Source organism: Ambystoma mexicanum, chromosome 6p (genome assembly GCF_040938575.1).
Source record: "Ambystoma mexicanum isolate Mex_15411 chromosome 6p, UKY_AmexF1_1, whole genome shotgun sequence".
Taxonomy (NCBI): Eukaryota; Metazoa; Chordata; class Amphibia; order Caudata; family Ambystomatidae; genus Ambystoma; species Ambystoma mexicanum.
Window position 1 is genome coordinate 113837555 of NC_090935.1, and position 26103 is coordinate 113863657.

Below are 26103 nucleotides of genomic sequence, written 5' to 3' on the forward strand. Positions count from 1 at the left end.
GTTTTCCGTGTTTTTTTTTCACGGAAGAAGGTTCTGTTTTTGTTCCAAAAGGGCCTGTGCTCTTTTCCCCATCTACTGACAGCAGGGATCGATTGTCAGTGAATTTCAGCGCCCCTCAAGGGCGAATATCTCCGACCATGACAGGACTACGGAATGTGTTGGTGGAGGAAAAACACCTGCAATACCTCTACAGTCAGTATCCGGACAACAAGGAAGGAAAATGAAAGATTTACCTTGGTTTCTCCATAAAGACCACTAAGGACAGGCACAGTAGACTGGTGGCATGGCTGAACGGCAAGGTGTTGAGCAAGAATTGATGTAGTAACCCTGTGGGAGACTACACAGTCCTTGTCCTCTTGGTATTGGGTAACCCACCTATTGGTATATGCCTGACCTGCACAAGTTGGTAGTGTGACTGAACAGCCAGGCTTATCTCTAGAGGGGTAAATGTGAGCTGTAGCATCAAAATCCACAAATGCAAATATCCAAATGACATTTGCACTCAAGGTTTTTAGTTAAAATAATTATTTAAGTCGTTTTTAAATAAGCATTCTTTAAAAAGGGCAATACATTTAGCAATCAAATACACTTACAAAAAACTTGTTCTGAATTTTTACAAAGGTAGGATTCACTCTTTGCTTCATACACACTTTCTACACCCTGAGATGACTTCACTAACTAGGACAGTAATGGCATTTATATATCACTTTTACACTTTGTAAATTCTGAGGTTTGTAGAAAGGAAAGGTTAAAGGAAGGAAAAATGTTAAACTGGTTGTTGGAGCATGTGAGCACTTAGACTTCCAACGAAGTCTAGATAAAAACCTTTCCCAACAATATTAGTTTAAAGCCAATGCATCACCTTTGAGGGACAGTAAGAATCGTCATATGGAATAAAGAGTCGGCAAGGAGTCTGGACAGCCAACGTTAATTTGAGCAAACAGTCTGTGGAGCTGAGGCACTTCTTACATAGTAAACGTATTGCACAAAGTTGGAGAGCTTGTTGAAGAAAAATGACTGTTGGGCCACAAGCTGTCAGACTTGTGAAAGCTGGAGCTGAGATCAACTCCAGAAAAAGCAGCTACTGCAAGTCTCAACTGAGAAGAGGAAGCTACAGACACTGAGTTAATACCCCAACTCAGAACCGTACCTTTTGGTTGGAAGAAGAGGGGCAAGCTGGCTTCTGTCTGTTTGCAGCGATGCAGATCCTGTGTTCCTGGGCCTCAGTCGTGGGGACAAGAGGGAGGACATCTGGAGACTCTGAAAGCAATTCGGAGGGCTGCGGCAGCTACGGGCTCTTTTCGGATCATCAGCACTTCGTGGTTTCAGCACTCGGTAAACAGCACCACCGCAGATCTTGGATACTGGTTGAGCTTCCTTCACTCCTTGAGTCCTGTACTCTGGTGTGGGGACTCGAGCTCTAGTCATCCGGCTTCTGGAGGGTCATGGGTAGACTCCTGAAGCTTTTGGCCAGGTTAGACGTTGCACTCTACTATGGATTTCTCGACCCTGGGCACTCGGTTCCTGCAGCAGCAAAGAAGTACAGCTAGTCGGGGATGGTCTTATAGCAAAGTTCCTCTGGGTGTTAGTTGGCCCCGCTAACCCAAGCGAAAAAGTCGTCTGTACTGGAGCTTCTCTTATCGATTAGGATTTCAGCACAGCAGCAGGGCTTCACCGGGAAATTCAAAGGCCAGGAGGGTGCAGCAAGCTTCGTTCACGGTTTCTTCATCAGTATGTCCTTCTTAGTGGTCGACTCTGTCCCAAAACCCTCACCGTTTTAAGCCAGTTTCTGCCATTCATGCACAGCCTAGCTATCACTCACACAGCAGGGCGATAGTCCTGCAAAACCAGCCAGCCAAACGGACAGGGGAGTTTCTGACACCTCCCTCACTTCCTGCCCTTGCAGACACACTGGAGGCAGAGGCAGGTTTCAGTACTGAAGCCTGCCAAAGGCGAAACAAACAAAGGGGGTCAAACCTGGTTTGGCGCAGAGTGTAAATTCCAAGAAAGACCTCTCAAACGGAAAATGGCAAAAAAAGTTGACCGGGACCTTTTTGACAAAATGGTCACCCATGGGTGCTATACTGCAGCTGAGGATTCAGCCTGCGGTAGAAGTGCACAATGGTAGGAAAATTGAAACCACTGCCACCAGTCATTTAGGTGGGGACCAGAGTCGGCCAGTCAGTGCTGCGCAGCCTGTTGAAGGTGAGCCTGGTGAGGTGGTCGGGGCACTTCATGTGGTTGTTCATGTGTGTACTGCTATGTATTTTTTATTCATGAGCATGTTAATCCATGCCACACTTCATGCTGGAGAAGGAACAAGTTACTTACCTGTAACTGTTGTTCTCCAGCCATGGGTCTGGCATGGATTCACATGCGAACCCTCCCGCCTGCCCCTCTGCAGCTCTTCTCTTGGTCTTACTGCCATTTTACGTGCTACCAAATCTGAAGATGGCTGCCAGAGGGGCTTAAGCAGAGAGCAGTCATTGGCTAGGGGCAGTATGACCCAGTGCTCAGTGATTGGTTTTTAGGAGAAAGACAGTTTAGAAACTACACTGAAAGTTTTTTCTCCAGCATGGGGTCTGGTATGGATTCACATGCTCATGAATATTCCCCGGTCAGGCTGGGAATCCTCGGTAAAGAAAAAATCAGTATCGGTTTCGTTTCTGATCTGTCTTTCTTAGTAGTAACCAATCACTGATCTCTGGGTCATACTGCCCCCAGCCAATGACTGCCCTCTCCCTAAGCCCCGCCTCTGGCAGCCATCCTCAGATTTTTACCGCACGCTTAAGTGTCGAGAGTCCTCGTGTTCAACTCTCGAGTTTTTTTTTACTCCGTTTTCACGCTTTTTCAGGAGATTCTCATTTTTTGCGGTTTAATCGAGCCTCAAGCTCCACCGTTTCTACTTCCGATAACGGGGACCCGTTTCGGAATTCTTCTACACACCTCAAGGGTGAAGTTTTCGTCGAGTTGATACTACTTGGAGGATTCCGGAAGATCTGCGGCCTACCTCAACGGACATGGCCCAGGACAAGGGAAGCTCGCCGCCCGGATCCAAGCTTTTCAGGTGCTGCCCTGGATGCGGATTGCAGAACGTTTTCAAGGAGGACGAGCATTCGCAATGTCTCTACTGCCTCGATGAGGACAAGACGCACGTGGAGAAAGACTGTGCGTTCTGCAAGAACCTTTCGGAACCGACCAAACAAGATCGTCGTTCCCGCCTTGCGGCCTGGCTGGAGAAGGGCACAGCAGGTGAGAAGGCGAGGAAGAAGTCTGAGCAGGCTTCTAAGTCCTGTGAGGGCTCCCCGGCCAAGCACCGAGAGTCCGTGGGCACCGGGAGCGCCGAAAGGTCGGGTTCTTCGGTTGCCAAGCAGGGCGCTACTTCCCCGGCACGTTCGACCACGAGCCAGCGCTCTGGTTCAGGGAAGAGGAAGTCCAAGGACCAGGGTAGGCTGCTGGAGCGGACCCGGGCGATCTCGAAGGGGGAGCAAGGCGCTGACACTCATCCCGCAACCCCACCCCCCCCAAGGCGAAGAACCAGGACGCACCTAAGGTGGTGAGGGCTTTGATCCACCCGGCAAAGGCCTCTACCGAAGTGGTCGCTGCGACCCTGGTGAAGCCGGCTGAGACTACGCCTGTGGAAATGCCTGCCGGGCCCAGAGTATCCCTGCCACCGCAGAGGGATTCCCCTTTCCAGCCCATCGCTAAGACCCCCGGCTGAAAAAGAGGGGGCGGGGGGGCGGTGGACATTACAGACTCGGAATCAGCCTCTGAGGAGGAACTGGTGGAAACCGAGAACGGCCTCAACGAGAGGTCCATAGGCCTCAAGAGGTTCGATCCCAGGGGGCGGTCCCTGCTGACGTGATCTAAGCTCGTCGTTGTTGCTAACAGGGCCCAGTGGAACGCCCATCCCGTCCGTCGCAGCCATTGCCCGAGCCCCAGGATAGCTCGGTGGCCATTTTGTTGGCAATCCAATCCTTCTGCACCAAGATAAGGACGAGATTACCACGGACCCCGACGGAGGATCCAGAACCAGGCTGGATCCAGAGTCCAACCCTCTCCGCCCTTCGTGCCTGCGAGACCGATGGACCCCTCGTCCCCCTCGCCGGACCCTAGAGAGGATACGGCGACGGATACAGCGACTGGGACGGACGATGACGGCGGCGATGACACAGCAGACATCCTGTCGTCAGCCCCCCAGGCGGTCGTCTCCAGCCGACGAAATTGGCTCTTTCCACGCCATGATAACCAGGGCATCCAAGCTCTTCAGCTCTGCCATGAAGAACAGAAAAAGGAGGGGTTCCTGTACCAACGACGAGAGGCCAAGAGGGAGACAGTCCACGCGGTGCCTTTACTCAACGACATCTGGGAGAAAGAACTCTTCCACGACACTAGCCAAGAGGGACAGGTACGAGAAGAAGTACCGAGTCCCCAATGCCGCCCCCTTGTGCCTCAGGGCCCAGCCCACGCCAGGCTCTGTCGTCTCGGCAGCGGCTAAGAAGGCGGCAGCGGGTGCGGCGGCTTCAACTTCCACCTCCCCGCCGGACAGCGAGGGCAAGATGTTGGACTCTATGGGACGAGAGTCATCTCGTCGTCGTCGGCGGCGGCGACGACGACGATTAAGGTGGCCAATGCCTTAGCGATCGTGGCCCGCTACGACAGGGAGCTCCCCTGCTAGACTTCCTGCCTGATGACAAAAGGGCAGAGGCCCTAGAAGTTCTGCAGGAAGGCGAGGGTGTCGGATCACGCCATAACGGTGGCAACGGACATTGCCGATACTGTGTTTCGCCAACTGGGCAACGGAGTTTGCCTCCAACGACGAGGATGGCTCAAGGTGACAGACTTTCGCCAGGACGTCCAGACCAGTTCGATGGCAACAACCTTTTTGGTAAGGCGGTGGATGAGTCCCTACAGGCCATGAAGACCGACTCGGAGACAGCCCGGGCCCTCGGGGTGCTTCAACAGCGGCGGCCCTTTCGGAGCTCCGGAGGCAGACAGGGTGCCTCCAAAGGATCCAGCGGTGGCTCCTCCACTCACCGCCAGGTGGCCCGATCCTCTTCCCAGGAGGCCTACAGAGGTCGCGGCAAGCAAGGGGGATCCCAACGACGTTGTCGCCAAGGAGGCCAAGGCGGCAAGGCCGCCTCCAAGCAAGACTGACCTGGCCGTGTTGTCGGCCCCCACCGAAGCACCCCGTGGGAGGCCGGCTGACGAAGTTCGTCAGCGTGTGGGAGTCCATCTCCACCGACCGTTGTGTGTTGGACAACGGGCACTCGCTGGAATTCCAAAAGAAGGTCCCTCGCATTCCTCCCGTAGCCAGGAAGGAGAATCACGTCCCTCAACTACTGTTGGAGGTAAAGGCGATGCTCAAAGGTGCCATCGAGCTCGTCCCCGGAGGGCTCCGGGGCTCCGGAGTGTACTCGAGGTAGACAGGCGGTTGGCGTCCCATCCTGGACCTGCGTCGCTTAAACAAGTACATCAAGACGCAGAAATTCAGGATGGTCACCCTCCAGCACGTGCTGGGACAGCTGGAGGAAGGCGACTTCCTATCGTCTTTGGACCTGGAGGATGCTTACTTCCACATCCCTATTCTAAGGCACAGGAAGTTCCTCAGGTTCGTGGTTCAGGGACGCCACTACCAATTCAGAGCCCTACCGTTCGGATTAAAGTCGGCACCCAGGGTTTTCACCAAGTGCCTGGCACCAGTGGCGGCGCGGCTGCGTCTGCAGGGGATCCATGTTTACCCCTACCTGGACGACTGGCTAATCCGGGCAAGGACAAGGGAACTCGCCGTCGAACACCCGGCGAGGACCGTCCGGTTGCTCACGGAGCTGGAGTTCGCCATCAACTACCCCAAATCCCACCTTGTTCTATCGCAGATAGCACTGTTTCTGGGAGGGAAGCTCGATGCGGTGGGGCAATTGGCCTCCCCTTTAGAGGAGAGGACCAAGACCATCCTGGGCAAGATGCGGCACCTGCTAGCCACGGGCGTGGCCAGGGTGAGGTCCAAGTCCCTCCTCGGGATGATGTCCTCATGCATCTACCTTGTACCCCTTTGCAGACTTCGGATGCGTCCGCTACAGGAGTGTCTCGACGCCCGCTGGCTCCAAGCGAGGGGCTGTTTCGAGGACAGATCCCTCTCGACAGTTCCGTCGGGCGATCTTATGGTGGGGCATCCGTGCTCACCTCACGACAGGCACGGAATTTCAAATCCCGGCGTTTCAGGAGACGGTGACAACGGACGCCTCTCTGGAGGGTTGGAGGGGCCCACACCGGAGACCTCCACGCAAGAGGCCTTTGGGTCCCGAAGGAGAAGTATCTCCACATCAACATTCTGGAGCTCGAGCATTGTTCCTTGCGTCCCTCAAGGGCAAAGTGGTGAGGCTCTTCACCGACAACACCGCCACAATGTTCTATATACGGAAGCAAGGAGGCACCAGATCCACAGCCCTATCCAAGGAGGCCCAGGATCTGTGGCACTGGGCGGTCGCCCAGGGGATGTTTCTGATTCCCTTCCACCTGGCAGGAATAAAAAACACCATCGCGGACTCACTCAGCAGGGAGCTGCGCTCATGCCACGAGTGGGAACTGCGCCAGGACCAAGTGGATCGACTCTTCCAACGATGGGGCAAACCCCAGATCGAACTGTTTGCGACGGCGACGAACTCCAAGTGCCAGAGGTTCGCCAGCAGGTTCCCTCAGCCGAGGAGCATGGGCAATGCTTTCTCGTTCCCTTGGGACGGCCTGTTTCTATACGTGCTCCCTCCGTTGCCGTTGCTGCTCCGCCTCAACCAGCTCAAGAGGTCCAGGCAACCATCAATGGTTAGCAACCATCAATGGTACATAAATTGGTGAAACAGATTCCAGAATAGTTTTCCTTCTAAGAATTGCTTAAACTCAGAATCACATGAAAGAAAGCATGACCAATTTAAATACAAGTGCAGATTTGCAAACACAAAAAACTGAAAATACACAGAAAAACCTGATTGAATAAAGCACCAAATCTTTTGAAGTAAATACTTACTAAAAAGGTAAGTAAGGAATAAAGGAAAGGGAGGAATCCTGCGACCTAAATTGGTATTCCAGGTTCCGCAGTTCCAAAAATGCAGGTCTGCTGACGTGTACGTGTTTGGAAGATAACCTAGAACCTAAATGTGTACAGCTCAAAAAATAGTTCAGAAAATAGGCTCTTCCTGTTTATTATGAAAACAAACATCCATGTCACGTTTCGGATTAGCCCCCTGCCGGGCAGGTTCATTAAATTGCAGCCTTCCTCAGGGCGGGGAACAGGGAGAGAGATTAAACTTGACCCTGTGTGAAGGCAGACAGATAAAATGTTTAAGGAGGGTTTTCAGTAATTTTGGTGTTTGCATAAATCACATATTTTTTGTATTGCAGAACTAAAGAAAACCTTGTGGGAACATAATCCTTACCCGAGTCGTAGGTAGGGACTTAAACAGGCACATGTAGTTTGGGGTTGGAGCCTTCCACTGGTAAAGAGCGCAGCACGTACCCCCGGGCAGCCAGGAATCGGCCTCTCGATAATAGGGCCGGTACTGAAAGAGTAAAGTCAGATCCCAGGCTATGTCAAAAAAGGTGTGCACATTTTACACATGCAGTGTAGTCCCCAATATGAAAAAGCTTGTACCTTATTGGAAGGGTACTTGTTGATCAACAAATTCAAAGGGCCCTCGGGTTGGTAAAAGTCAGGGTATTGTGTGTCCGCTGGCTATGCTTGTGTGGCACTAGAACCAGTAGGACTCGTGCTTGTAGAGGCACTCATACGACGTATGCCTCACTGGAAAGAAATGCCGTGAGTGGTTCAACTGTTTTGCCTAAACAGATGAGGCGGAGAAAGGCGCGGGGCGGAGAGGTAGGGGGAGAGGGGGGAACAAGGAGGGGGAACAAAAAAATGAAGAAGACGAACGTTAAATTGTCATGAAATGCTGGTGGAGGTGTACATTGCTGAATGCACACCGTCATGTAATAGATAAATGTATACCTGGCTCACATTGAGAAAAGGGCAGGCAGACTGGTGCAGGGCAGCCTCACACGGAAACTATGCTTGCTTGCTTTTCGTGCGGTGCAGCAGCTCAAGAGCACCAAAGAGCTGAGTCACTGTTTTAGACTGAGGCACCGCCGTCACTCCTGCGGGTGTGTCTCTAAACGCACGAGTGTGATTGGATGGGCAGTGGTTCCTGATGGGTCCGTGTACTTGCGCACGGGTTGGCCCACAGCCCTGTCAGTTGCCGCAACTGGGAGGTGTATCTCATCAGTGCAGAAACTGATAGGGCAGCCAGAGTCAGTCCGATAAGGTTATGTAGTGTGCATGCAGGATTATGAACGCAAGTTGGTGAGTCTGCGTTCGTCGACCCGATGCAGAAGGGAAGGGGGTGGGGCTGCGGGGGGGGGGGAGGGGGTGGAAAAGAGGGTTTTGAATGAGGGTTTAAAAATGCCACACCGGCCATGAAGCCGCAACGTGTGCAGGGCATATGCATAAATTGTTGTTGGGATGAGTAAGTGGTCATAGGGTAGTGGTCCGCATTGTTGAGCGGAATATGTTGAAACGGAAAGAGGAAACAAGAGTGTGTGTTTGTAGGACCACTTGTCGGACTGATGGGAGCGGGACATATGAAAATTAAATAATGGATGTCATTCGTATACGCTCTCAATGCTAAAAATATAACGGATTTCATTGTATGAAATGGCAAGCATGACATCATTAACTAAGGCATAGGATAGCTTAAATCTCCGGCTTCATGTTTGGAATGGCCTCTGCATCAAATTTGAGGCAGGAATTCTTCGTTCAGACCATGAATATGGCTGGAAAATCTCACACTTGTCAGACTTCTGGAAAGAGTGGAGCCAAGAATGTGGCACCTTTAGTGCCTCGCATTGGTAGGAGTTAGTTTTGAGAGGGTAGGGATTGACATTGTTGATTTTCGCCCCCCACCCCCCAGTGCCCTCCCTTGAACCTCCCTATATTGATTGTGGGAGACCATGCTGCCAGGTATCCTGAAGCCATACCCATGAGGACTGTTACTGCTCAGGCAGTGGCTAAGGCCCTCGTTGGTATTTCTTTTTTACCAGGGTTGGTTTTTCCTAAGGATGTCATCTCTGACAGGGGGGGGGGGGTCACATTTTATGTCCCACTACATGCAGACCATGTGGAAATCTTTGGTGACCTACAAGTTCTCAACAGCCTAACATCCCCAAACTAGTGGGTTGGTGGAGAGGTTTAACAACTATGAAGAGCATAATTGGTGCTTTAGAGGAACCCCTTAGAAAAAAGTGGGATTGTCTACTGCCATACCTTCTCATTGCTTATTGAGAAGTCCCCTCAAAAAGGGGTTGGTTTCAGCCCCTTTGAGCTGCTATATGGTAGTCTGGTTAGGGCCATAATCAAGGAAGGGTTGGAGAGTACTCCCTCCCTCAAGCCAGTGAGAGTCACTGACTATGAGCTAGGTCTCCGGAGGAGAATGGCACAAATGATGGCATAAGCTTATGTTCAGAGCCTGACCTGCATTCAGGTTATCAGATCAAACATTGGGATGCCCAGAAGGACCACATGGTGGAGTTTACTCCTGACCAGATTGTTCTAGGTACCTACAAGGCAGAGAGCTTTCCGGGATGAATGGATTGGACCCTTAAAGGTTGTGGGCAAACTTGGAGAGGTCAATTATTTAGTGGAGTTGGGCAATACCAAAGAGGCCCCTCAGGTCTATTGCACTAACCACCTAAAGGCATATGTTTCCAGACGAGAGCTGGGAGCTTTGATTTTTAGCATCTGATCAAGCAGAGGAGGAGAGTGAACCTCTACCTGATCCCCTAAGGGGACAGCCTTTAGATGGAAAAATAGGAGTTAATCTTTCTTCAGATCTGACTCTGCAACAGGAGTGCAGAGCTCCTCTTGGTTTACCTCCCTGTTATCACTGATATTAGGCAAAGTTTGAATGCAGTACCCTCTGGGAACACTACAAGCAACTGACTACAGGTGTAAGCAAACCAACCTTTGGTATAAGTCTGTACTACCTGGCCTGTCAGGAGAATCCCGAACAAGAAGAGGAGAGTTCATCTTCCACCTCCTTGCCATCCATCGCCCGCCTCCCCCTCCGCTGAGGGACGAGACTGAACCAGATACGGCAACGACTGGCACGGGTACGGATGACAACGGCAGAGTGGTCCTCCCGTCCCCGCCGCCCGACGAGATTAGCTTGTTCCATGCCATGGTCGCTAGGGCCTCGGAATTGTTCCAACTAGTGCCTGAGGAAAAGGAAGGCTTCCTGTACCAGCGCCGGGAGGCTGAGGAAGAATGTGCTTTCTATCCTGCTGTTGGACATTTGGGACGAGGGACTGGTACGAGGAAAAAGTACAGGGTTCCGGAATCTGCACCCAAGTGCTTGAGATCACAGCCTTCCCCGGATTTGGTGGTCTCGGTGGTGGCTAGGAAGAAGTGTGCGGGTTCGTCTGTGTCGATGTCCTCCCAAGCCCCCCCCACCCCCTTCCCGGACAGCGAGGGAAAGAAGCTAGACGCCATGGGACGACTAGTCATCTCGTCGGCAGCGATGACCATCAAGGCGGCCAATGCTCTCTCCTTTGTGGCTCTGGTACAAGAGCGCTCCTGGACTTCCTTCCCGACGACAAGAGAGCGGAAGTGCTGGACATCCTGCAGGAAGGCGAGGTGTCATCGGACAATTGCCGTCACGGTGGCCACGGACATCGCAGACATGGGGTTCCGCCAGATGGGCAACAGCGTTTGCCTTCGTTGGCGGGGTTGGTTGAAGGCCACTAACTTCCGCCAGGAGGTGCAGTCGAAGGTGTTGGACATGCCCTTCGACAAGGTTAACTTGTTCGGCAACACTGTGGAAGAGTCTCTTCAAGCCATCAAGGCGGATACCGAGACGCTGCATACTTTGGGCACGCTTCAGCAGCGACGGCCATCCTTTCGGACCTCCAGAGGAAAGTCCCAGGGTACCTCCAAAGGCTTTGTTGGCTTTGTGTCATCCCACCGTCAACCGCCCTGCTCTTTGACCCAGGAGGCCTACAAGGGCCGCGGCAAGCCCGGAAGGCGGCTCCTCCACAGCGAAGCTGGACTGAACCGGCCGGGATGTCGGGCCCCCACCCGTGCACCCCAGTAGGAGGCCGGCTGGCGAACTTCGTCAGCGTGTGGAAGACCATCTCCACCGACGGTTGGGTGCTGGACCTTCTGGCCCACAGACACACTCTGGAATTCCAACGAAAGTGTCTTTGTTAACCATCCGTGGCCAGGCAGGAAAACCACGTCCCTCAGCTTCTGCTGGAGATGCAGGCCATGCTGAAGAAGGGCATGATGGAGCTTGTCCCAAAGAGGCTCCTGGGCTCCGGAGTGTACTCTCAGTACTTCCTCATGAAGAAGGGCGGTTGGAGACCCATCCTAGACCTCCGCTGCTTAAACAAGTACATCAGATCCCAGAAGTTTCGTATGGTCCCCCTTCTGCACGTGCTAGGACAGCTGAAAGAAGGGGATTTCCTGTCGTTGTTGGACTTGGAGGATGCTTACTTTCACATCCCCATCCACAAGGGACACCAGGTTCCTGGGCTTTGTGGTTCAAGTGCAGCACTATCGGTTCAAGGCCCTTCCCTTCCCTTCGGATTAAAGTCGCCTCCAAGGGTTTTCACCAAGTGCCTGGCACCAGTGGCGGCGCAGCTGCGTCTACGAGGGATCCACATTTACCCCTACCTGGACGACTGGCTCATCCTAGCGAAATCTAGGTAGATCGCTGTTGCGCACACGGCGGAAACCGTCAAGCTGCTGACGGAGCTGGGGTTCTTGGTGAACTATGCTTATTCTTGCTTGGTGCCATCGCAAGACTGTTTCTGGGGTCTCGCCTCAACACGGTGTGCCTTGCGTCTCCGTCGAAGGAGAGGATAGCAGCCATCCTGGGCAAGGTGCAACGGCTGTTGAGCCTGAAGATAGCAAGGATTAGTTACATCAAATACCTTCTGAGCATGATTTCGTCATGCATATTATCTCGTTCGACTGTGCAGGCTGCGGCCACTGCAAGAGTACCTCGATGCCCGTTGGATCCAGGTATCGGGAAGCTTCGAGGACAAGCTCTCTCGACTAGATGTTCTGTCGAGCGATACGGTGTTGGGGTGTCCAGGCACATCTGTCCTGGGGGGGTGGAGGGAATGACTTCCAGACCCCACCTCATCAGGAGACGGTCACGACGGATGCCTCCCTGGAAGGATGGGGAACATGCATTGGAGGTCTCCACGCAAGAGGCCTGTGGCCGCCGGTGTAGAAGTCGTTGCATATCAACATTCTGGAGCTACGGGTAGTGTTTTGGGCCCTAAAGTCTTTCCTTCCGTCCCTCAAAGGCAAGGTGGTACGGGTCTTCACCAACACCACCACCACAATTCTACATTCGGAAGCAAGGGGGTACCAGATCCCCAGCCCTCCAAGGAAGCGCAGGATCTATGGCACTGGACCGTTGCCCAGCGGATATTCCTGGTACTATTTCATTTGACAGGAGTGAAGAATACTGTCGCCGACTCACTCAGCAGGGAGTTGCGCTCTTGCCACAAGTGGGAGCTTCGGCAGGATCAGGTGGACCTACTTTTCGACGATGGGGCAAACCCCAGATCGACCTGTTTGCGATGGCGGCGAACACCACGTGCCAGAGGTTCGCCAGCATGTTTCCCCAGCTGTGGAGCATGGGAAATGCGTTCTCCCCGTTGCTTCTGCGACTCATCAGTCAACTCGGAGGGTCCCGGTGTAGGATGATCCTTGTCGCACCGGCGTGCGTGGCTGTGGCAGATATGGTACCCAGACCTTCTGGACATGGCAGCGTCCCGCTCCAGTCAAGCTTACGGGGGACGCAGATCTTCTCGACGGGGAAGGAGGTGCGATTCTGCACCACGACCCAGGGTCGCTGAACCTGCAGGCCTGGCTTCTGGAGCGCTAGAGTTTGGAGTATACGAGATCCCGGTGGACTGAAAGGAGGTACTTGCCAAGTCCAGGGCTTCTTCGACTCTTAAGTGCTACGGACATAAATGGAAGAGGTTCACTATCTGGTGCTGTGCACAGAAGATGGACCCTCTACGGATTACGGCCCCTCAAGTGCTGCCGTACTTTGTCGCTGGCCAAGGCGGGGCTGGCGCACGCTTCTATCAAAATTCATCTGGCGCTATCTCCCGCTGCACCAGAACTCCGGGCGATCGTCGCTGTGGTCGCATCGTCTGGTTAAGGAGTTCATGAAAGGACTTTTCCGCTCGTTCCTGCCGGTGAAGGCTCCGGCCCCAGCGTGGGAGCTCAATGTGGTGCTGACTATGCTCATGGGTCCTCCGTTTGAGCCTCTGCTTTCGGCGCCACTGAAATTCCTAACGTGGAAGGCAGCGTTTTTTGTGCCCATCACCTCCGTACAAGTGGGAGATATCCAGGCCCTCTCCTGTAAGCCTCTGTACTTGACATTCCTCAAAACTAGGGTCGTGCTGAGGACGCACCCCTCCTTCATGCCCAAGGTGCCGTCTCAACAAGCCCTTGGCGATAACCGTTTTCTTCCCGTCTCCTTCATCGCCGGCTGAGAGGACATTGCACACGCTGGATGTGACTAGACTGCTGAAGTTCTACGCGGACCGCACAAAGGGTTTTCGGAAGACATCACAGCTGTTTGTGAACTAAGGGAAGGCCCTCTCACCCATTGTCACCAGTTGGCAAACCGACCGTTGCTTGGCCGTCCGAGAGCCCATTCGACCATAGCGATCGCTGCAACTGCAGCGTTCCTGTCTGGTGTGCCCCTGCTGGACATCTGCAGGACTGCTATGTGGAGGTTGACGCACACCTTCATGAAATTCTACTGCGTCGACCAGGATTCCAGGGAGGCGTCCAGAGTCGGCCAAGCAGTGCTGCGCAACCTGTTCGCTTGAAGGTGAGCCTGTTGATGAGGTAGGAGATGCTTAATGTTGAGCTGTTGAAATGCTTAATGTTGTGCCTTGCCACCTCCCGTGGTTGTGCATGTGTACTGCTATGTATTCTTTATTCATGAGCATGTGATTCCATGCCAGACCCCGTGCTGGAGAAGGAACAAGTTACTTACCTGTAACTGTTGTTCTCCAGCATGGATTCACATGCGAACCCTCCCGCCTACCCCTCTGTGGCTCTTCTCTTGGTCCTACTGCCACTTTACGTGCTACCAAATCTGAAGATGGCTGCCAGAGGAGGGGCTTAGGTAGTAGGCAGTCATTGGCTGGGGGCAGTATGACCCAGAGACCAGTGATTGGTTGTTTGGAGAAAAACTGTTTTTTTTTTTTTTTTGGAGGATTCCTAGCCTGACGGGGAATATTCATGAGCATGTGAATCCATGCCAGACCCATGCTGGAGAACAGTTACAAGTAAGTAACTTGTTCCTTCCCATCTTTCAACCTTATTTGTGGATATTTTAGTTGCCTAAAGCATGAAACGAATACCAAAGTCACTTCTGTGAATGAAGTGTTTGAAGTAAGCCAGAAAGGTAAATGTTTCGTTTGATTTTTCTCCTTAGACACACGGTGAGGTAGAGCGTCGTATAGTGTCGCAGCTGCTCACACTCATGGATGGTCTGAAGCAGAGAGCCCATGTGATTGTTATGGCTGCTACCAACAGACCCAACAGCATCGACCCTGCACTCCGGCGATTTGGTAATTAAAGCATTTTACTCAGCTTGCTGTATTGTTGGCATATAGTTAACAAAATATGATCCTATGAATTGTATAAATGGTTCATAGTTATGGAGCAAGACATGGAATGTGGACACTCTACGGATGCAGTCTTTGGCTGTTTAAGTATTCCTTCCGTTATCCAGGGCTGAACTTCTATTTCAGACTGAAATTAAGATAATCAATTTTCTTTTTCCATCCAAATATTTATTAGCACATGAACATGCAGAAGTACAATAACAGTTTGCAATGTTAGTCTCATATGGACTCGCCAAAAACAATGTTTTTAACAGTAACTGCGTCTACTCCCCCCTGCCCCCGCTAGTCTAGGGATGACAGTCTCCCATTACCTACCCATGGCTCAATCCTCTTCCTCCGGTAACATCCCAAGTGTCCTCAGCCACTTCTGAATGTATACGCCAGTATAGTCTTTAAAGTGCATAGGTAAGAAAGGGCAACCAAACTTTGCCAGACCTGCCCATCTTACCCTGTACAATTGCCGTCATTCATTTTTTCCACACCAACAGCGTTCCAGATTGCGTAGTAGTACAATTGTATAATGGACGGTGGTTCCTTCTGCCCGCGTCTGGTGTTCATTACAGGTTTGCCCAAAGCATTCTGACTCGCCCTCCCTGGGTGGCTCGATTGCCATAGCCCTGTCCACTTCTATGTATAGTCCCACTCCCACCCACCCTTGACTTCACATCCTGCCAGAAGAGTGTGAGCTGCGGGCATCTCCACCAAATATGCTGTCTTCCACCCCCACCCCCTCCCCCACATTCCTGTGGCAACTGTGTTAATTTTATGAAGCTTCTCTGTGCTATAGTGCCACTTGTGTAGCATTTTATATTGTAGCTCCTGGTGTTGTACGAGGTGTATGGTCTGTACCATCCCTTTTATAGCATGTCTCCCCTCCCTATGTGCAAATATACTTCCCAGCCCAGTCTCCCATTTTACAGGATCTTCTAAATGTTCAATATCAATCCTTTGTTACTCTTGCTAACTGACAGCAGCCTTTCCCATTCCGTTAGGTCCCGCGTGGTCCTCTCCCTTATCGTTGGAGCACTCGCCCAGTGTTTAATCTGCTGGTAGGCATAAAGATCCTACGTCAAACGCCCTACAGCAACTCTCAAACGATTTGAGCTGCTTCCCTTCATAGAGATCCCCAATCTCCCTCAACTCTCCCGCAATCCACAGCTTGAACTGATTCTAATGTGCATGAACCGATTATAATCCATTCCTAGCGGGAATGCCGGATTATGAAAGACGCAGGTCTGCGGTGATGGCCAAGGTGCCAACCCGAGCCTCTTGTTCAACTGGTCTGATCCCCAGGGTGTTCCTTGTGATTGGGTTCTCCAGGATACCTCCCGGCCCAGCCTCCTTTCTCACCCAGGGCATCTCCCTTATAAATTCCCCAGTATTGGTAGGGGAATCGCCTGAAAGAGATATAGCAGACCCGGGAGAAAATTAAACTTCACAATGGCAATCCTTCCTAACCATGATACGTACAGCCCTTTCTCTGGCATAGGGTCTAGCATGGATTCACATGCTCATGAATATTCCCTGTTGTCAGGCTGGGAATCCTTGGAAAAGAAAAAAATCAGTTTCAGTTTAATTTCTGAACTGTCTTTCTCCTAACAACCAATCATTGAGCTCTTGGGTCATACTGCTGCCAGCCAATGACTGCCCTCTACCTAAGCCACTCCTCTGGCAGCCATCTTCAGATTTTTACCGCACATTCAAGTGTTGGGAGTCCTCTTGCTTAGCTCTCGAGCTTTTACTGCGTTTTTCGCTTTTGGGAACCGTTCAACTCAATCGAGCACCTGTGCTCCATCGATCTTTCTTCCGAATAACGGGGATCCGTTTTTCTGACTTTTCAGTGCCCCTCAAGGGCACATTTCTTGAGTTTGATTCTTCAAGGACTACACCGCATGGATCATGTCGGAGGAGAAGGATTTGACTCCCCTGTAGATCTGCTCCAGCTGCGGCTCGCGGAATGTCTTTTTGTACAACACGCATTCAGAGTGTCTGTACTGCCTGTACCCGGCGCACGAGGAGGATGACTGTGCGTTTTGCCAGGAGATGGGCCCTCGCACGATGAAGTATCGGCAGGATCGGCACAAGCAGCTGAACAAGTGGCTACAGGCCAAGGACCCTGTTCTGGGTGGGTCCCAGCAGCATGCCGCTCCCTGCTCCAAGAAGGCTGAGAGGGCTTCTAAGACCTTTGAGGGCGCCCCACCCACGGGTGTCCAACAGAAGGCTAAGCACTGCGAGTCCACTGTCACCACGAGTACCGTTACGACGGGCTCCTCGGCAACCAGGGCATGTTCGTCTCCAGCCTCTCACCAGTCAACACTGAGGATTTTCGGTCAAGAGGAAGTCGGATCATCCGGGCAAACTCAAGGAGAGGCCCAAGTCTGCCCTACCGGAGAAGACCAAGGGGGATCGGGGTTCATGCCCTGTTGGGCAAAGTTTGTATGCAGTACCCTCTGGGACCCCTACACATGACTAGGACTACAGGTGTAAGCAAAACCAACCTTTGGTATAAGTCTGTACCACACAGTTTTTGGTAGCGAGCTGAGCAGCCAGGCTTATCTCGAGAGGGAATGTGAGCTTGTAAAGGTGTTACAAGTATTCAGACACTCTAGGTTTTTTGGTAAAACACTTATTAATTACACAGTCAGTTAGAAAACATTCACTAAAAGGAGGCAATCGTTATCACACAAACATACTACAATACTTCACACTAACCGGTTCTGAAACATGTACACTACTTTGAAGGAGGCGCAAAATGGCATTCGGAGCATTTGAAGTAGGAGCAAAAAGGCATAGGTTAACGACAGTGCAAATAGTTTGAGTTCACCAGAGGAGTCGATTCAATGCAATAGGTTAGGCCAAAGTCGATGGGCTAAAGCCTTGTATAGGATAAAGCAGTTCTGATAGTTAAACCGAAGTAGTGCGTAAAAGAAAGATTCATATTTTGGGGTCACAAGCTGACTATGCCTGCAAGTTGCCAAGTTCTCCAGCATGGGGTCTGGCATGGATTCACATGCTCATGAATATTCCCCGTCGTCAGGCTGGGAATCCTCGGTAAAGAAAAAAACCAGTATCAGTTTCGTTTCTGATCTGTCTTTCGTAGTAATAACCAATCACTGGTCTCTGCGTCATACTGACCACAGCCAATGACTGCCCTCTACCTAAGCACCGCCTCTGGCAGCCATCTTCAGATTTTTACCGCACGTTCATGTGTTGGGATCCTCGTGCTATTGCTCTCGAGCGTTAGTGCTATTTTTTCACGTTTTTTCTCAAAAACTTCGTTTTTTCGGTCAAAAGAGCCTCAAGCTCCACCGACTCTCCATCCGATCAACGGGGACCCGTGTCGGATTCGTCTGCGCCCCTCAAGGGTGAAGATTTCGTCGAGCTACGCTTTTGGAGGACTCCAGAAGCTTCTCAGGCCCGGACATGGCCCAGGAGAAGGGAAGCTCGACGCCCGGAAAGCTGTTCAGGATCTGCCCTGGATGCCAGCTGCAGAACGTCTTTAAGGAGGACGAACACTCCTTTTGTCTCTACTGCTTACATGAGGACAAGACGCACGTGGAGAAGGACTGTGCGTTTTGCGGCAATATGTCGGAGCGGACCATGAAGGACCGCCATCAACGTCTCGCCAACTGGCTGGAAGGGAAGAGCCCGTCAGGCGAGAAGAAGAGGAAGAAATCTGAGCGGTCTTCTAAGACCTTTGAGGACGCCCCGGCGACGGGGGTCCAACACAAGGCCAAGCACCGCGAGTCCGCTGGCACCGGGAGCGCCGAACGGTCGGGCTCTACGGGCGCCAGGCAGGGCGCATCCTCCCCGGCACCTTCAGCCACGAGCCAACGCTCTGGGTCGGGTAAGAGGAAGGGTGAGCACCCGGCGAAGCTCCTGGAGAGGCCCCGGTCGAGCTCGAAGACCCCATCGGAGGGGGAGCGAGGCAGTGTCCCTCCCCCTCAAGGATAAGGCGGTGAGCGCACCTAAGGTGGTGAAGGCCTTAATCCATCCGGCCAAGCCCTCTATTGATACTGTCGCGGCGGCCCTGGCTCAGCCTGTGGAGGCTACACCAGTGGTGGCGACCTCGGGGCTCAGAGTCTCCCTGCCACCTCGGAGGGAGTCCTCTTTTGTGCCCATCGATAGGACCCCCGTGAAATCCCCGGCGGGGAAGAAAAAGGGGGGGCAGAGCGTCGTCGTAGATTCGACTTCAACCTCGGAGGAAGAGCTGATCGAGGTCTTAAGCCACAGCCTTGGCGTGGAAGAAGACCGGCCCGTCGGGATGGATCCAGACGCAGGTGACGACGACATCGTCGAGGGTGCCGACGGGGCCCCTGATCGCCCGTCGGATTCCCCTCTGCCAGCGCCGCAAGACAACTCGGCGGCCATTTTGTTGGCTATACAGTCCTTATGCTCGGAGATAAGGACGAGACTACCGTTGCCGACGGAGGAACCTCTCCCGTCGGGGGATCCCGAACCGGGACCTTCTGGTGTTCCCCCGCCCAAGAAAAGAAGGATTCACCCTCCACCTCCTTTTCAGCCGTCGCGCCCCGTCCAGCCCTCCTCCCCGTTCACCCGAGGGGATGATACGGGGACTGACACGGCAGCGACGGGTACGGACGACGAGGATCTACCGTCGTCACCTCCCACCAGGGCTTCTCCGCCCGACGAGATTGGATCGTTCCACTCCATGATCGCCAGGGCATCCGAGCTTTTCCAACTCTGCCCTGAGGAGAAGAAAAAGGAAGGATTCCTTTATCAACGGCGCGAGGCCAAGAGGAAGACAGTACTCGCGGTGCCTCTACTGGACGACATTTGGGATGAGGGCCTCGCCCTCCTCAAGAACCCGTCCACGACGCCAGCTAGAAGAGACCGGTACGAGAAGAAGTACCGGGTCCCGGACGCGGCCCCCCTGTGCCTCCGGGCGCAGCCTACTCCGTCGTCTCCGCGGCGGCCAGGAAGAAAGCGGGGGGGGGGGGTGCGGCCTCCACATCGACTTCCCCACCGGACGGCGAGGGAAAGAAATTGGACGCTATGGGACACAGGGTCATCTCGTCTGCAGCGACGATGATTAAAGCGGCCAACGCCTTGGCTATCGTGGCCCGCTACGACAGGGAGCTATGGTACAAACTGGCTCCCCTGCTGGACTTCCTACCGGACGACAAGAGGGCGGATGCCCTGGAGATCCTACAGGAAGGTGAGGTGGCGTCGGACCACGCCATCACTATTGCGACGGACATCGCCGACACTGGGTTTCGCCAGTTGGGCAACGGCGTGTGCCTTAGGCGGCGTGGATGGCTCAAGGCTACGGACTTCCGTCAGGACGTACAGACCAGAGTCCTGGACATGCCGTTCGATGGGAACAACCTGTTTGGGAAAACAGTGGACGATTCCCTTCAGGCCATTAAAGCGGACACTGAGACGGCCCGGGCCCTTGGGGTTCTGCAGCAACGACGGACGCCCTTTCGGAGCAGCGGAGGCAAGGGCGCCTCCAAAGGTTCCGGCGGCGGTTTCTCCACCTACCGTCAAGCGGCCCGCTCGTCGTCTCAGGAGGCCTACAGAGGACGAGGCAAGTCTGGCGGACCCCGCCGTCGTTGCCAAGGAGGTCAAGGCGGCAAAGCCTCGTCGAAACAGGATTGAACCGGCCGTGGGGTCGGGCCCCCACCGAAGCACCCCGGTGGGAGGCCGGCTGGCGAGCTTCGTCAGCGTGTGGGAGTCCATCTCCACCGACCGTTGGGTGCTGGACGCCTTAGCCTGGGGCCACGCGCTCGAGTTTCAAAGAAGGTGCCCGCGCGTCCCCCCCCGTGGCCAGGAAAGAGCTTCACGTCCCTCAGCTTCTCCTGGAGGTAAAGGCGATGCTCAGGAAGGGCGCCATCGAACTCGTCCCAAAGAGGCTTCGGGGCTCCGGAGTTTACTCGAGATACTTCCTCGTGAAGAAGACGGGAGGATGGCGCCCCATCCTAGACCTGCGACGTCTGAACAAGTTCATCAAGGCGCAGAAGTTGCGGATGGTCACCCTCCAGCACGTCCTGGGTCAGCTGGAGGAAGGAGACTTCCTGTCGTCGTTGGATTTGGAGGATGCCTACTTCCATATTCCCATCCTAAAGGGGCACCGAAAATTCCTCAGGTTTGTGTTCCAAGGGCGTCACTACCAGTTCAAAGCCCTCCCCTTCGGACTTCGGTCGGCACCCAGGGTATTCACCAAGTGCCTTGCACCGGTGGCGGCGCGAGGGGATCCACGTCTACCCCTACCTGGACGACTGGCTCATCCGAGCCAAGACGAGGGAGCTCGCCGTGGAGCACACGGCAAGGACCGTCCAACTTCTCACGGACCTGGGATTCTCCGTGAACTACGCCAAGTCCCACCTGGTACCCGCGCAAAACGCACTGTTTCTGGGAGCGAAGCTCGACAGTGTCCCTTCTGGCCTCCCCGTCGGAGGAAAGGACCAGGTCCATCCTGGGCAAGGTACAGCGGATGTTGGTGTCCGACGCGGCCAAGGTGAGGTCCATCAAGTCCCTCCTCGGAATGATGTCTTCTTGCATCTACCTCATTCCCATGTGCAGGCTCCAGATGCGCCCGTTGCAGGAGTTCCTGGACGCACGCTGGATCCAAACGACGGGCGGCTTCGAGGAGAGGATCACACTCGACGAGAGTTTCCGCCGAGCGGTCCGGTGGTGGGGCACCCGCGCGCATCCGACGGCGGGCATGGACTTCCAGACCCCAGACCACCAGGAGACAGTGACCACGGATGCCTCCCTGGAAGGGTGGGGAGCGCACACCGAAAATCTGCACGCGAGAGGCCTTTGGCTCCCGACGGAGAAGTCCCTCCATATCAACGTCCTGGGGCTCCGTGCAGTGTTCTGGGCCCTCAGGTCCTTCCTTCCGTCCCTCAAGGGCAAGGTGGTGAGGATCTTCACCGACAACACCACCACCATGTTTTACATCAGGAAACAGGTCGGAACCAGGTCCCCAGCACTGTCCAAGGAGGCGCAGGACCTGTGGCATTGGGCCGTCGCCCAAAGGATGTTTCTGGTGCTGTTTCATCTGGCAGGGATAAAAAAACACCATCGCCGACTCACTCAGCAGGGAGCTGCGCTCGTGCCACGAGTGGGAACTACGGCAGGATCTAGTGGATCGCCTCTTCCGACGGTGGGGCACACCCCAGATCGACCTGTTCGCGACGGCGACGAACTCCAAGTGCCGGAGGTTCGCCAGCAGGTTTCCCCAGGCGAGGAGCATGGGCGATGCTTTCTCATTCCCCTGGGAAGGCCTGTTCCTCTACGCGTTCCCTCCTTTGCCACTGCTAATCCGGCTCGTCAACCAGATCAAGAGGTCACGGTGCAGGATGATCCTCGTTGCACCTGCGTGGCCGAGGCAGATATGGTTCCCGGACCTTCTGGACTTGTCAGCGTCCCCGCCAATCAAGCTGCCTGTGGACGCGGATCTACTCTCCAGGGAAGGAGGCGCCATCCTCCACCACGACCCGAAATCGCTGAACTTGCAGGCCTGGCTCCTGCAGCGCTAGAGTTTGGAGGATACGACATACCGGCCGACTGCAGAGAGGTTCTTGCAAAGGCCAGGGCGTCCTCGACTCTTAAATGCTACGGACACAAATGGAAGAGGTTCTCTGTCTGGTGCCATGCACAGAAGATTAACCCTCTACGAATTACGGCTCCCCAGGTACTGCCGTACCTGCTGACGCTGGCCAAAGCTGGACTGGCACACGCGTCCATCAAGATTCATCTTGCTGCGATCTCCCGATACACCAGAACCACGGGCCGGACGTCCTTGTGGTCTCATCGTCTGGTGAAAGAGTTTATGAAGGGACTGTTCAGATCGTTCCCGCCGGTGAAGGCTCCGGCCCCGGCGTGGGAGCTCAACGTGGTGCTGACCAAGCTCATGGGACCTCCGTTCGTTGAAGTTTCTGTCGTGGAAAACAGCGTTTCTTGTGGCCATCACCTCCGCACGACGGGTGGGTGAGATCCAGGCCTTTTCCTGCAAGGCCCCGTACTTGACTTTTCACGACACGAGGGTAGTGCTCAGGACGCACCCCTCCTTCATGCCCAAGGTACTGTCGGACTTCCATCTCAACGAACCCTTGGTGTTGCCTGTGTTCTTCCCGTCGCCTTCGTCGCCGGCTGAGAGGACTTGGCACTCGGTGGATGTGGCTAGAGCGCTGAAGTTCTACGTGGACCGCACGAAGTGTTTTCGGAAGACGTCACAACTCTTTGTGAACTTTGGACCTGTCAATCAGGGGAAGGCTCTCTCGAAGGCTTCCATTTCCAGATGGCTCTCCGGCTGTATCATGTACTGTCATCGGTTGGCAAACCGACCGCTGCCTGGCTGTCCGAGAGCCCATTCCACCAGAGCGATCGCAGCTACCACGGCGTTCCTTTCTGGTGTGCCCCTGCTGGACATATGCAGGGCTGCTACGTGGAGGTCGACGCACACCTTCACGAAATTCTACTGCGTCGATCGGGATTCCAGGGAGGAGTCCAGGGTCGGCCAAGCAGTGCTGCGCAACCTGTTCGCCTGAGGTGGGCCTGGTGAGGAGGTAAGATGCTTAATGTTGAGTTTGATGTAATGCTTAATGTTGAGCCTTTGCCACCTCCCGTGGTTGTGCATGTGTGTACTGCTATGTATTCTTTATTCATGAGCATGTGAATCCATGCCAGACCCCATGCTGGAGAAGGAACAAGTTACTTACCTGTAACTGTTGTTCTCTGGCATGGATTCACATGCGAACCCTCCCGCCTACCCCTCGGCGGCTCTTCACTTGGTCATACTGCCACTTCACGTGCTTCCAAATCTGAAGATGGCTGCCAGAGGCGGTGCTTAGGTAGAGGGCAGTCATTGGCTGTGGTCAGTATGACGCAGAGACCAGTGATTGGTTATTACTACGAAAGACAGATCAGAAACGAAACTGATACTGTTTTTTTCTTTACCAAGGATTCCCAGCCTGACGACGGGGAATATTCATGAGCATGTGAATCCATGCCAGACCCATGCTGGAGAACAACAGTTACAGGTAAGTAACTTGTTCCTTCCAAGCACTTTCGCAGTAAGAGGTAAGTTCTCTCGGTCGGGTTTTCACAGTACCTTACAATGAAGAAAAAGATGCAGCTGAAGACTTCTGTTCCTGCATATCTCGCTGTTCCTGTGACTCACTCGTGGGGACAAGAGGGAGGACGTCTGGGTTCTCCTGCACTGGGACAGGCCAAAGCTGATACTTGGCAAATCTTAAATTCCGGTAGTTGTAGACAAGCACACAAACTGTGTCCCTCTCCGTGGCTATTTGGTTTCCTGCAGCACTCTGAGGAAAATGCAACCAGCTTCAAGAATGGTATCCAGGTGGCTTACGTGTTGATTGGCCCCACCAACTCAAAGGGAGAAGTCGTCCTTGCAGGGCTTCTCTGTTGAGATGAACTTAGTGAATCAGACCTGCAGCAGGGCTTCACCGGGCAAACCAGCGATCCAGGAGTTACAGCAGCTGTCCTCTTCACGCTTGTCTTCGGTTCTTTCGTTCCAGTGGTCGACTCTGCCTTCCAAGCCAAGAGACTCTTTTTATCCAGTTTCCTCCCATTTATTCCATCCTAGCTGCCAGTCACCCAGCAGGGTGGCTGTCCTTGCCAGACAGTCAGCCAGACAATCACGCCAGAGTGCATTCGGGTCTCCTAGGAGACTAAGCACAGGGAGTTTCGGCACCTCCCTCACTTCCTGCCCACCCCAGACACTCTGGCGTCAGAAGCGGTCTTCAGTCCTGAAGCCCGCCCAAGGCGATGAAACAAACGGACCAATACGGGAATGACGCGCATGGCAAAACTCTAGAAGGACCTTTCCACAAATGGCGAAAAAGGACAGGAACCAGTTTAAACGAAGAGGGCTCAAACACCATCTTGAAAAACATGGCACCCGAGATTTAACGCTACCAGTGTTCGCGGTCGGGAGAAATCATGGTAGTCTGTTGTTAAACCACTGCCACCAGCCATTTCAAGAGGAAAGGGTAGCATTTGACTGCTACATGAGTTTCTAGACACGGGACATTGGGTAACCCCTCCAGCACACTATTGTGAGGTGGGGTGTGCTGGTTCTAGGAATTTGAAAGACTAGTAAAGTCAATTTCACTTTACTTACTCTGGGAAACAGTAGTTTATCTCAGAGAAGGTATTTAAACCTTGGGAAAGCCTTCCCTGTGCCACTGCACTGAGGTTGTTCTGTGACACAGCTGAAAAGACGATGGCTATGGAGTTGTCTAAAACTCCATTATCAAAGAACACAAGAGTAAGACGCACATCAAAATACATGAGTGGGGGGAAAAAAGGGCCACACTCTCAGTAAAAAAGAGCCAAGTCCTCAAAATCCAGCAGTTGGTGGGGGTCTCTAAGGTGAAGGGAATTAGCAAATTTGTGAGAATTCTCCCTAACCTTGCGGACCCGCAGGACACGGTCCCAACTGCGAGAGTATCCCTGCCTGCCAGGAGGTAGTCCTTTTTTCAGTCCATAGAGTAGACACCGGAGAAGATGTTAATTTCTCCTAAACCGTCCCCTCTGGTCGCAGAGGAGGGGCCCATTAGTCCTCCAGGGCACGGATATCTCCTCAGAGGAGAGGCTTAACTGCCTCCAGACCATCCAGGAGGGGCGGTGCGTCGAGAGCAGGCCCTACGGCAAGGATTCCGATGAGGGTGACAATGAGAAGACCGAGAAACAGCAGGGCGTTTGGGGGGGGCCTGGTCGAGCAGCCTACGACGCAGTCACCGGCTCCATCTTCGCCTCAGTGGCCACCTGAAGATATCTCTGCAGACATTCTGTTTTGCCTACTCTGGTCTCGGAGATCCAAACGAGGATGCCTGTTGCACCGGCAGTCCCTTCCGCAGGAACCGGTACAGACAGGGGATTGACTGACCAAGAAGTGGAAGTTTCACCCTCCACCTCCTTGCAACCCCTTGGGGGCACCCTCTCCTTGAGGGATGAGACAGAGCCTGACGACGGTGGTTTGGGGGACCTCCCATCTCCACCTTCCAGATCTTTGCCTCCCGACGAGATGGGCTTGTTTCAAGCCATGTTCTCCAGGGCTTCAGAGCTCTTCCAGCTCGTTCCTGAGGAGAAGGTTTCCTATACCATCGCAGCAAGGCCAAGAGGAAGACATTCCTAGATGACATTTGGGACGAGGGGTTGGCCCTCAGGAAGAATCCTTCCACGGCCCTGGCGAAGAGGGACCGTTATGTGAAGTACAGGGTGCCGGACTCTGCACCCAAGTGCTTGCGGACCCAACCGTCACCAACTCTGTGGTTTTGGCAGCAGCCGAGAAGAAGTCTTCGTGCACGCCCTCTTTGGCGGCCTCCCATTTCCACCCACAGCAGACTTACTGACCCCCCACCCCCCCCATCCCTCCCCACCTGCCTTCCGAGA

General features: G+C 53.7%; 1 protein-coding gene across 1 annotated transcript in view; it reads left to right on the forward strand.

The window, feature by feature from the left end:
* VCP (valosin containing protein) overlaps positions 1-26103 on the forward strand; it is a 274541-nt gene that overhangs the window by 92267 nt on the left and 156171 nt on the right. The window contains exon 9 of the mRNA XM_069626812.1: positions 14520-14655. Within this exon, the coding sequence (XP_069482913.1) occupies positions 14520-14655 (136 nt within the window). The remainder of the gene's footprint in view (positions 1-14519; positions 14656-26103) is intronic.